The sequence below is a fragment of the Pongo pygmaeus genome, chromosome X, assembly GCF_028885625.2.
Source record: "Pongo pygmaeus isolate AG05252 chromosome X, NHGRI_mPonPyg2-v2.0_pri, whole genome shotgun sequence".
Classification (NCBI taxonomy): Eukaryota; Metazoa; Chordata; class Mammalia; order Primates; family Hominidae; genus Pongo; species Pongo pygmaeus.
Genome location: NC_072396.2, coordinates 42,316,364 through 42,328,785, shown reverse-complemented (window position 1 = coordinate 42,328,785; position 12,422 = coordinate 42,316,364). Strand labels below are relative to the sequence as shown.

The 12,422-nt window shown below is 37.5% G+C and overlaps 2 protein-coding genes across 18 annotated transcripts in view; one reads left to right on the top strand and one right to left on the bottom strand.

Moving 5' to 3' along the window:
• CASK (calcium/calmodulin dependent serine protein kinase) overlaps positions 1-12,422 on the top strand; it is a 400,547-nt gene that overhangs the window by 213,303 nt on the left and 174,822 nt on the right. The gene's annotated exons all lie outside the window — the stretch shown is intronic.
• GPR34 (G protein-coupled receptor 34) overlaps positions 6,586-12,422 on the bottom strand; it is an 87,598-nt gene continuing 81,761 nt past the window's right edge. For 6 of the 10 annotated variants that reach the window (XM_063660450.1, XM_054470912.1, XM_054470910.1 and 3 more), the window contains one exon: positions 6,587-10,602. In XM_063660450.1, the coding sequence (XP_063516520.1) occupies positions 9,378-10,523 (1,146 nt within the window). In that variant the 5' untranslated portion in view covers positions 10,524-10,602 and the 3' untranslated portion in view covers positions 6,587-9,377. Of the gene's footprint in view, positions 10,603-12,422 lie in introns of all 10 variants that reach the window. The other 4 variants (XM_054470913.2, XM_054470914.2, XM_054470916.2 and 1 more) reach the window with 2 other exon arrangements.

The window sequence follows — 12,422 nt, the reverse complement described above, 5'->3', positions numbered from 1 at the left end:
TTCCCTTTGCAGCCAGCTGAAAGTTGTTTTTCATGTAGAGGAAACAGCGTTTTTCTTTTGAGTAGAAACTGAATTTCCACACAAATATGAAGTATTTCATCTTCTGACAGTTCAGAGGACCCAAGAGAAGAGGGCACCAAATTGTGAGAAAGGCCATTAAAAGAGAAACTAGGAAAACAAAGAGACAAACTGAATTGGGGAAAAGAGAGGTGCTGCTGAGTACAGGAAAGGAAAAAAGCAGACCATGGGGAGGGGCGCCGGGGTGCTAGAAAGTCTCAATAAGTAATGGCACACAGGACAAGGCAGGAAATGTAGGAAGGAACTGTCTGCAAAGGGCCTATAATAGCTATGCCAGCAGTATTAATGGAAGGCATTAAGAACTTTTGGTTTAGAAATCTGCTGTTGGACAAAATTTCAAAATATACCACATTTGCGTGATTACTGGGCCTGCCTGAGTTCATGCTATGGAGCCAGGTTTAGATGAAGGTGCCTTGTCCTCACTTCAGAATGCAATATGGTGACCTGTTTGGTGTCTCTGATTACACGGAGAAAAACCAAGAATCAGATATGTATTAACATCTCTTCTAATTTTTTTTTTTTTAGAAGATCTCTGTCACCCAGGCTTGAGTGCAGTAACATGATCGTAGTTCACTGTAGCCTCAAACTCCTGGGCTCAAGTGATCCTCCCACCTCAGTCTCCTGAGTAGCTGGGACTACAGGCACATGCCACCATGCCCAGTTAATTTTTCAATATTTTGTAGAGACTGCTTCGCTATGTTGCCCAGGCTGGTCTGGAACTCCTGAGCTCAAGCAATCCTCCCACCTCAGCCTCCCAGAATGCTGGGATTACAGGCATGAGCCACTGTGCCTGGCCCAACATTTCTTCTAATGGCATCCTGCCAGGTGCCCTCACACTCTCCTCCTTACTTGGTCAAGTTTCAGAGTATGGTTCTGATTAGCATAAAATACAATGGATCTGTTACCTCTCCTGTCCTGGACATTGCTATTATTAGTGAAAGCTGAGGCTGAATAAAATTACTCTTTCTGAGTTACTTCCCCCACCTCCAGATCCAGATCAACTTCCACTATGTATCTTCCTAGTTCTGATGTTTACCCTCAGCTTCTAGCCATTCCATTTTATGTATTTTCTCTGCCTTTCCCTTGGCATTTGGGTATTTAGATACCATATATTGCATGTTTCTACTTGCCAGGTACATTTATTTACTCATTGAGTCCTCATAACAACCCTATGAGTTAGGTACTACTATTATTCCTGTTTTCTCAGTAGAGGAAATAGAGCTTACCCAATGTTACATTCTAAGTGATGGCAGCAGAAATAACTCAGGCAGTCTGACTGCATCATTCACCCTTTTAACCAGTCTTTTATGCTGCCTCTCAGTTTGTTATTTAATAATGCTTAGTATTATTGGGATAAGAAAACCTATTGGATTCAGCCTTACCATAATTCTTGCCATGGCCTTAATGATGGGACCATAATAATCCATATACATTGGCCAAGATCAATCCCCTGGACTGTGTTGGATGGGCAATACCAACATTTTTCTAGCACTTTTTTTCTTCTAGTTTTCCCTCATCCCCTAGTGAACAGCCAATTCTTTCTGTAGATATGCTAATGCATTTAATCAGGTCATCTTCTGGTCTAAGAGACTTTCTGTCTCTGAAGTTGTTTTACATATTTGTACTCAGGTATTTGGATTTTGTAGTTGAACTCTTAGAAAACATTTCTATTTTCATGTTTTCGGGAACACCTGATTTTGACTCCTCTGTACTATTTATAACTGAAATACCAAGCTGTCTAATTATAATTTCATCTGCAAGTTCTTTAGCTTGGTCCTTGAGGAATGCATAAGGGCCAGTGTTTATTTAGATTTATTGATTAGAAAATTTTTTAGTTTTGCTTCTAGTGTCTGACAAAAGAAACCGTAAGCAAAGTAAAAGACAAGTACATAGTGTTAGAAGTTATTTGCAAACTATATAAATAACAAAGGATTTAGAACCCAGAATATATAAAGAACTACTTCAACAATTTTTTAAAAAGAAAAAGGAAAAAAAAGATAAGCAACTCATTAGGGGAAAAGGAAGGGGGAGGGGTATAGATATGAATAGGCCATTCACCCAAGAAGAAACCTGAATGAGCAAAAAGTATATGAAATGATGCTTCATTTCACTAGTAATCAGGGAAGTGCAAATTAAAACCACAATGAGATACCATTTCACACCTACCAGATTGGCAAAAATTAGTAAATCTGATAAAACCAAGTGTTGGTAAGGATGTGGGTAAACAGGAACTCATTTCTGCCTTGTAGTGGGATGGGCATATAAATTGGTAAAATCACTTTGGAAAGCAATTTGTCAAAACTGAGATAAGCTGAAAATGTACATACCCTTACAACCAAGCATTTCTGCTTTTAGGTGTCAGCCATAAACTTCACACATGGGCATTGGGTATACAAAAGACTTCACTTGAGCATGGTTTCAATTAGTGGAAAAAGTGGAAACCACCAAATTGCCCATTGTTAGGGGAAATGGAGAAATGAACCGTTGTTTATTCATGCAGCAAAACACTACATCAGTGAAAATGAATGAACAAGACCTACATGAGTCTACATAGATAAACATAATTTGAGTGAAAAGAGTTACAAAGAATGTAATAGTAAGATACCATTTGTGTAAATTTTTAAAAGAAAAAGTGCATAATGTTATGCATATGTATGTTGTAAAAGCACAAAAATATACGTCAGAATGATATACACCAACTTCAGGAAAGAGGTTTCCTCAGGGAAGGATGTGAAGTGAGCTCCAATATATCTAACATTTTGGATGATGTATATGGGTACGAAAAATCTTTTAAGTAAAACCAAAACGTTAACATCTTTTCAATCGGGGTGATGGGTACTTAGCTGCCTGTTATGTTGTGTTTTTCCATTTTTGTATGTTTGAAACGTTTTATAACTAAAAACTATTTATATGTGAAATTACCAAAAAAGAGTATAAGTGTAACAGTTAACTGTTGCTCCCAGAAAACTTGCATGACTTATTAAAGCAAAAAGAGATTCCATGTATCATCAACACCTGTATCCAAACCATAATTAGAAGGCCTTTCCATCTTCTGATGGTTCTTTATGCATTTCATGGGCCAGAAGCAAAACTAATAAGGGTAGGATGCTCTAATTTGATTCCATTTTTTTTTCCTCTATTCAACCTGTATGAGTTTGTTCTGGATTATCGTACATGTTTCAGAGAGAGCTTCCAGAGTATATAAATGTGTGATGGTTAGAAGACTAGTCTTAAAGATTGTTTTTTGTTTTTGTTTTTGTTGTTTTTGTTTTTGTTTTTGTTTTTGTTTTGAGACAGAGTCTCACTCTCATCAGGCTGGAGTGCAGTGGTGCAATCTTGGCTCACTGCAACCTCCACCTGCCGGGTTCAAGCGATTCCTGCCTCAGCCTCCCGAGTAGCTGGGACTACAGGTGCGTGCCACCACACCCAGCTAATTTTTGTATTTTTATTAGAGACGGGGTTTCACCATGTTGGCCAGGATGGTGTCGATCTCTTGACCTCGTGATCTGCCCGCCTTGGCCTCCCAAAGTGCTGGGATTACAGGCGTGAGCCACCACGCCTGGCAAAGATTTTGTTTCTTTGACATCACACAATTATGATGAGTCGTAAGCAGAAATTTTTGCCCCCAATACATATTAATGGCAATTTATGTTTTTATTTTATTTTATTTTAATTTATTTATTTATTTATGTTTTTGAGACGGAGTTTTGCTCTTGTTGCCCAGGCTGGAGTACAATGGCACGATCTCAGCTCACCACAACCTCTGCCTCCCAGGTTCAAGCGATTCTCCTGCTTCAGCCTCCCGAGTAGCTGGGATTACAGGCATGCGCCACCACGCCTGGCTAATTTTGTATTTTTAGTAGAGACGGGGTTTCTCCATGTTGGTCAGGCTGGTCTTGAACTCCTGACCTCAGGTGATCCACCCGCCTTGGCCTCCCAAAGTGCTGAGATTACAGGCGTGAGCCACCACGCCTGGCAAAGATTTTGTTTTTTTGACATCACACAATTTTGATGAGTGATAAGCAGAAATTTTTGCCCCCAATACATATTAATGGCAATTTATGTTTTTTTTAAATAAAAGACATCTCAGCAATCACCATTGTGCTTGGACAGAACTAAACAAAAGTGAAAAGCATTAGCAGAGACAATGTCAGTAGAATGGAAGTCTACCAACTTGCATCCCTACATATGTAAAATACAGTTGCTGCTTACATCACAATGCCATGAAGATTAACTGATGATAATGCATGGGAAGCACCTAGAACAGTGAGGGGCACATAAATAAACAAATGTTACTTTGCTTCCCATTCCCTTGCATGTGAACTTGAAGTGGGGAAATAAAAGGAAAAATAGAAGTTTCGAACAAACTTAGTACCTCCTTTCCAGTTCTGTGCTCACTGTTACCATCCCCAACCAGCTCTTCTCCAAGTCTTCATCTGAAAACATGGACTGACTGCGGCATTATGGCAGCCACTCAGCTGGGCCATGTAGCTATGACAGAGGACACTACATCATCCAACATGGGAATGCCCCATAGTTTATCTCTCGTCTGAGTTGACATAATTCAGATTATATTCTGAGTTTCAAATCTTTTTTTCTGATTAAAAATACCCCTACAAGCTTCTTTACAAGTGAAGTTTGTTGGTTGGTGGCTGAAATAAAAGGCTCTCCAGTAAATGTCATATCTGTTGTGAATATTTTTCCTGCTTTGTACTTTTGCTTCAGTTTTTATGGTTTGGGACAAAGAATCTAAATTTTTAAGTCAAATCTATGAATTTTTCCCTATAGTTATTTCTATTATTTTGTTTGAAAGTTCTTTCCCATCTACAGATGAACTACTCATTTTTTTAATCTTTTATGGTCTCATTATTTATACTTAATTCTTGAGTGTCCTTATAAATTTTGGGGTATGATAAAAGGTAAGGTTGTAAATTGGCCTTTTATTTTAAATAGGCACAGCACTATTATTTATTAATCCATCTCTTCCTTCCTGATGCTTTTTGTGATGTTTCCTTTATTTGCAGTGATTTTCTCTGAGGGAGGAGAAGGTATGGGGGTCACCTAAGCTTTGCAAAAACACACTTAACCCCACCTTTGCAAGATTCCAGCACATCTTGACTAACAGGAGCTTTTTTTTTTTTTTTTTTTTTTGAGATGGAGTCTCACTCTGTTGCCCAGGCTGGAGTGCAGTGGTGCAATCTCAGTGGGGCATGGTGGCTCATGCCTGTAATCCCAGCACTTTGGAAGGCAAAGGCGGGCGGATCACCTGAGGTCAGGAGTTCCAGACCAGCCTGGCCAACATGGCAAAACCCTGTCTCCATTAAAAATACAAAAATTAGCCTGGCATGGTGGCACGCACCTGTAATCCCAGCTACTCCAAAGGCTGAGGCAGGAGAATTGCTTGAACCCAGGAGGCAGAGGTTGCAGTGAGCCAAGATTGCACCACTGCACTCCAGCCTGGGTGACAGGGTGAGACCCTGTCTCAAAAAAAAAAAAAAAAAAAAGTCATATACATATTTTGTACTTTTCTCATATATCATCTAGGATCTGCTTAGACATGCGTATTCGATTCCACAGACAAGTTTATCCTTGTGTCTGCTCCCCAGTGTTATCCTTACTGAAGGATAAGAATATATTTTAATATCTGATAAAGTATTATATTTTGAAAACCTAAAAAATAATTAGCCCATTAACATGTTGCTGAAGCATCCAGGTTGCTTGTTGGGAGAACTCTCTTCATATTGCTTTTCTCTTGTGGGATAACTTTCAGTAAGTCTTTCGTTCAAATAGTTATATTACCTCTACTTTTATGTCAGCAGGAATAAAGAATCCATTTTTTAAAGTTGAAAATAAAACTGTACTGGAAGAGAATTGTCTTTTTCTACTGACCTAATCTTAGAAATTCAACCACCATCAAACCTGGCTCTATACAGCATACTTTTCTAAAACTAACAGCAATATTCAACACTGAGGTCTCACTCTGACAGCCAGACAATTCATTTTGCCCATATTTGGTTTTGCATGTATGAGATGTTATTTAGAAAGCTGTTCTGAAGGTCTTTGCAAGGTAAAGATACGTATATACTTCTGAATTTCCTTTTCCTATATGCTTCTAGAACTAAACCTTGGGTTAGGAGAGGTAGGAACTGTTTCCTGCTTGCAAATACTAATGCTTAGTAAGAAATAAAAGATTATATGTCATAAGTAGCCTTAACTTTGGTAAGTCAGTAGCATATTTTTTCTAAAAATTTAGAAACCTTCTCAGGATTCAAATTACTCTAAGGCATGTTATCAGATTTCTCTCAGTAAGCAATCTGTTATAAATAGACAGATTGATTTATATCAAAATGTATTTTATTCCAAATAATATAGCAATAATTAATTGAGTATACTTTAAAATTTTCTTAAGAATGCCATTGTGCAGAGCTTTATAGTAATCATCTAGTATAATGAGACAGCTTCTAGAACTGAGTGTATTTATATTCATTTTAATGTTCCTTAAAAGTGATAATAATTGATAATATAATTTCACCAAACTGTATACAATGAGATATGTAAGATGTTTACCAGTAATGTAAAATAAATTTTTAAGTTTGAGGACATGAAGGAAAATAGAAGTTTTCATAACTTAAAACCATACAAACAGAAATGCTAAATTTCATTTAGATGGTATGTGTTAACATTGTCAGGGCAAAGTAATTAATATAATTTTGTCACCTTTTTCTGACCCTCTAATTTTTCTGCAAATTTCAGTATTTATCCTCAAATATTACTTATTTTTAAAATATACTTTTGCTTTGACTTATTCTTTATTCAATTAATTGTGGGCATTTATTGAAAGATAGTTAACTGGCCGGGCGTGGTGGCTCATGCCTGTAATCCCAGCACTTTGGGAGGCCGAGGTGGGTGGATCACCTGAGGTCAGGAGTTTGAGACCAGCCTGGCCAACATGGTGAAACCCCGTCTCTACTAAAAATACAAAACTTAGTCGGTCATGGTGGCAGGCGCCTGTAATCCTAGCTACCCGGGAGGCTGAAGCAGGAAAATCACTTGAACCCGGGAGGCAGAGGTTGCAGTAAGCTAATATCACGCCACTGTACTCCAACCTGGGCAACAGAGCGAGACTCCATCTCAAAAAATATATCTATATATAGTTAACTGAGCACTGTATACAAGCCAAATCTCATTAAAATAAACTCAGTTCTGATCAAAATCTTCATGCTCATTCACATTTATTTCTCAGCCAATGGCCTACCTTAAGTTTTAAGAAGTATTCTGACTATAAAAAAATTTTATACACCATGATAGAAACTTTCAGATGAGTCCTTGGAGTTTGTCCTAAGAGGCTTTTACATATTCAGTCAATAACATTCAGGTTCTGTGTATGACCAAAGAACTGGACAAATGCTGGCCAAACTTTCAAGAATGTTTGCCTAATGACACCCCCTAGATTGCAACTGTATGGTGTTCTATATAGCTGTATTCAAATGGACTAGGAAAAAAGCTAATTACTCCCAACTTTTTTTCTTGTAAGCACCCCTTCCTTCCCTTTCTCCCTATCGTATTCATCCGTCCATTCTTCTTAATTATTCAACAAATGTATATTGATCTCCTATAGCCAAGAAATGTACTAAGCTCCAGGGAGGCAATGACGAACAAGACTAAGACCCCTTTCTTTTAGAGCTTGCTGTCCTGTTATTTTTTAATGTACATGAAAATTGCAGAGTTTGCTCCTTTTAATTCTAATTTGCAGGTTTTTATTGTTGTAAAGTATTTCAAATAGCCAGAAATTTACCAAAAATAATATAATCACATGCCTACTACCTAGATTTAAGACATTAACATTTTGCCATATTTGCTTCAAATTTCTCCAGATATAACCATTAACTTTAAGTTGGTATGTATCTTGTATATATTACCATACATGTTTTGTATCTTTATTGTATATGTATTGGTCCATAAGAATGTGGTATTGTTTTCTACCAGGCGCGGTGGCTCACGCCTGTAATCCCAGCACTTTGGGAGGCTGAGGCAGGTGGATCACCCTGAGGTCAGGAGTTCGAGACCAGCCTGGCCAACATATGAAACCCCGTCTCTACTAAAAATCCAAAAAGTAGCCGGGTGTGGTGGCATGTGCCTGTAATCCCAGCTACTCGGGAGGCTGAGACAGGAGAATCACTTGAACCTGGGAGGTGGAGGTTGCAGTGAGCCAAGATCGCGCCACTGCACTCCAGCCTGGGCAATAAGAGTGAAACTCTGTCTCAAAAAAAAAAAGAATGTGGTATTGTTTTATGTTTTTATATTTTACATAAATGATTTCATGCAGTACATACCCTTTTGCAATTTTGTGGGGTTTTTTTACTCAACATTATATTTGATTATACCCGTGTTGATGCATGTGAGTGTAGTTCATTTCATTGCATCACTACATGATATTCCATTTCATGAGTAAACCAGTTCACTTCTCCATGCCTTTGCTGATATGTACTTATTTCCAGTTGTTTCGTATTATGAATGGTAGTTCACTGAGCATCATTACATGTTTCTTATGTACATATTTGAGTGATTCTGTAAGATGTATACCTTGTAGATGACTTGCTGGATCACAGAATATGCATGTTCAATGTTACTTTATCAAAGTGTGGCTGAAATGACCCTATTGTTTATAAACCTGTTTTAAGTAAGGTGTGGTTTTAAGACCTATTGCTAGGCTATTGAATCGTTAGCTTATCTGTTAATTTTTACTATACAGTATTTAAATTCTTTCCCTTTTTATCTAAGCAGTGATAGATAGTGGGTGATCTCATTTTTTGATAAGGATTTTATTAATTATCTTTTCATCTGTTATAGAGATTTAGGCATAAATGAATACAGTGGCAAATTATACAAGATTTTAAAATGATAAATGAACATATATTTTCTGACACATTGTCAGTTCCCAAATCATTTACTTTTAAACACACTTCAAATTAGTATCAAGTGCTTGATTTTAATAACTACTTTAGTCACTTGAGAAACTATGGCACTTTAATTATTTTGCTGTTAAAGCCATAAATTTCACTTAACTTCATAATCTATGTTAAGAGTATTAGCTTAAAAATGTATTTTGAAAAGATTTTACATACAGATTTAAAAGATAGTACCTTGAAATGGTTTACAATTAAGCAAATGAAATATCGCAAATACAAGCAGAGCTTTGAGATCTGAGTTTTGTAAATGCTAGAACTTTGTTTCCTAATTTTTTAGTTCTTCAAAGAATTAAGAGGCTGCATTATATAATTCATTTTAGTATGTTTACCTCAAGTACTTTTAGAACTAGACTGTATTTTCGCTGCCATAGATGTATCATGCAGGGAGTATCCTGGTTTAAATTCTGAAGTGCTTTCACTCCTACTTGGTTCACCTTGAAATCGTCTAAAAAGAAGTTGGCACATTATTTTGCGAATGTTACTGGACATCAGGAAATACATGACTGGATCTAAGCAACTGTTGAAAGATGAGAGAACCAGCATGATCTCATTGGTTTTGTGAACAATTTCTTTCCAGTAGCAAGATGATACATTTAGCTGTGAAGAAATGTAGATGAATCGAAAGGCATGATAGGGAACAAAACATATAGTAAAAATGATAAGTACAATAAAGGAGTTCCTAGCTGTAGTGGCATATTTACCAGAATTAGGAAATTTTGACCTCCTTTTAGAAATCCTCAATAGATTCTTCCCAATCTTAATATATGAAAGGATTATTAGTAAGAAAATTAGCCAGAACATTACCACAAGAATGAAGTTAAAAATGGCTTCTCCTTTTGCGTTATGCTTATCTCTGTAATGGAAACACATTGTGGAATTATGCCCTCCTTTCTTAAGTGTTAAAATAATCATAGTTAGGAATCCACCAAGAGCAAGCATCCATACTATACAACAGACATAAATACTTTGTTTGGTTGTTATTGCCTTCCGTTGCTGTATGGACCGATTAATTTTTATATAGCGATCCAAACTGATGAATCCAAGCAAAATAATGCTAATGTACATGTTCATATAAAATAGTGTTCCCACAACCTTGCACAGAATCACACCTAGTGTCCACTTGTTTTGGTTAATGTGATACATTATTCGGAAAGGGAGGCAGAAGATGAGTAGGAGGTCTGCAATGGCTACGTTAAGTAGATAAATTTGAATGGAATTTCTTTTGCGGTGAATACCCAGAAATACATAGAGGGCGATTATGTTCCCAACCAGTCCCACGATGAAAATAACAGAGTAGGATGTTGTTAACACAGTAGATAGCAATTTTTCATCCATGGGACAGGTAGTAACATTTGGTGTTGCTGAGAAGTTTTGTGGCGGTTGGTCGCTATGATTGGTTATAAAGCGCATTCTGTGGGAGGAGTAAGGCCAGCTGCTGACTGAAGTTGTCGTCATTGTTATGGTATGACTTCTCATTGTCTTCTGTGGAGATCAAAAAGTGAAAGTGCTAAATGACATATTCCTCATGTGTAGTTCTTATGTCTTCAGATTTTTCCTACAACAGAATGCCAAACATTGAGTCATTTGCTATTTTAATAACAGTTACTTTAACTAAAAGTGTAAATAATAGTCTGGGCTTCCCAGCACGCGCCTATGGTCCTAGCTACTCAGGAGGCTACATATAGCAGGAGGATTGCTTGAACCCAGGAGTTCAAGGCTGTAGTGAGCTGTAATTGGGCCACTGCACTCCAGCCTGGGCAACAGAACAAGACCCCATCTCTTTAAAAAAAAAAAAAAAAAAAAAAGACAGTGTAAATAATAAATGATTTATTTTCAGACATTGTGAGAAACTTTACTTTTATCCTACTGTATGTAGTAACATTATTGTATCATTAAACAAGCAGCACATAGTGTGGTATCTCATTGAGTTTCATGCTCTAACCTTTCCTGTGGCCATGGCCTACATTCAAGTTCTGTTTCATGTATTATATTAAAATAACTCAGTTTATGAGATCATCTTCTCTTAGGGAAGTTCTTATGGGAATACAGATGGTGGTGAAGAGAAATGACAGCTCATATTTCTCAAAGATGAGCATCAGTTTCTCTAAAGGTATGTACAGCCATAAGAGAGCTGGGCCCACTGCTGGCCCTGCCCAGCTTCAGAACCACTTCCTGCCTTGACTTTTTCCCTCATATGTGGCATTCATTCATTTTGACATGTATTGCTACATGGCGTGTGACTTGTGGTGGTCTCATTCTATAAGTGGGAATAAAGAAGAGGATCCTAAATTTCTTTTCAGCCTAAGACCAAGGTAGGGGTCTTAGGGCATGCAATTAACATAATAGACTAAGAGAATACAGCACCTGCAAGTTTACACAGACTGTTGTATCACTGGACAGGAGAAAAAAGTAACCAAACAAAACCAAGTTAGCTGGCAGCTGCTATTTAGCCACTCCTAACCTAGAAGCATAGAGTAATAACGCAGATGGGAAACAGCATGTGCAATCCAAGATTTTGAAAGTAACCTGACCAAAGCTTAAATGTGCCCTGGGTTCAATAATTTGAGACTTGCTAGAACCCTCGAAGAGATAGTGTTTGAATTCTACTTGTTTGTGGCAGCAGAGAATACTTGCAACACTACTTATGATTGGCCCATTGACTGCTGTGAAGAGCTTAGTCTGAGAGCTGGTCATAACAAGTAAAGAAAGCATTTCTGGAGGTCTCATCACATTCCTCTCTTAGAGTGACTGCCCTATTTCTCTACAGCAGCCACTTAGCAGGGTTAACATAAAGATACCCAGAGCAAGGTTCTCAAAATCAGACCCAACTAACTTGTGACCAAGGACAAATAACTTAATCTTTTCTATGCCTTAGTTTTCTCATTTGTGAAAATGAAAAATGCATGAGAAGAACTTAATCCTGGCACATAGTGACTGCTTAATAAAAGTTAGCTTTAATAAACATCTTTTGATTAATCTCATTTTAATAAATATCTCACACTTGGCTAAGTACTGTGTGGGAAAGGAAGGTGGATAAGACAGAGACCCTATTAGTAAACATTTTGGAGGAGTGGACATTCAAACCCTGACTGCTACCATGCAAAGTGGATTTGAATTACATAAATTAAGTCCCTGATTTGATCTTATACACAGAGAAAAATAGCCTTTCTTAAAGCTCTACACATAATTTGATTAAGAACAAAGCATTTTGGTAGAGGGTAACATTAAGGTTTAAAATGTTGTAAAGTTAGGGAGCATTGATTCCACAGAAGAGGAACTGGCTGGTGAAGAGGAAGTTATGTAATCCCTGGTAAGAGCCTGTTTCCAGAATTCAGGAAAGTGGAGGGAGAAAGGAAGGGAGCGGGGAAGGACTGA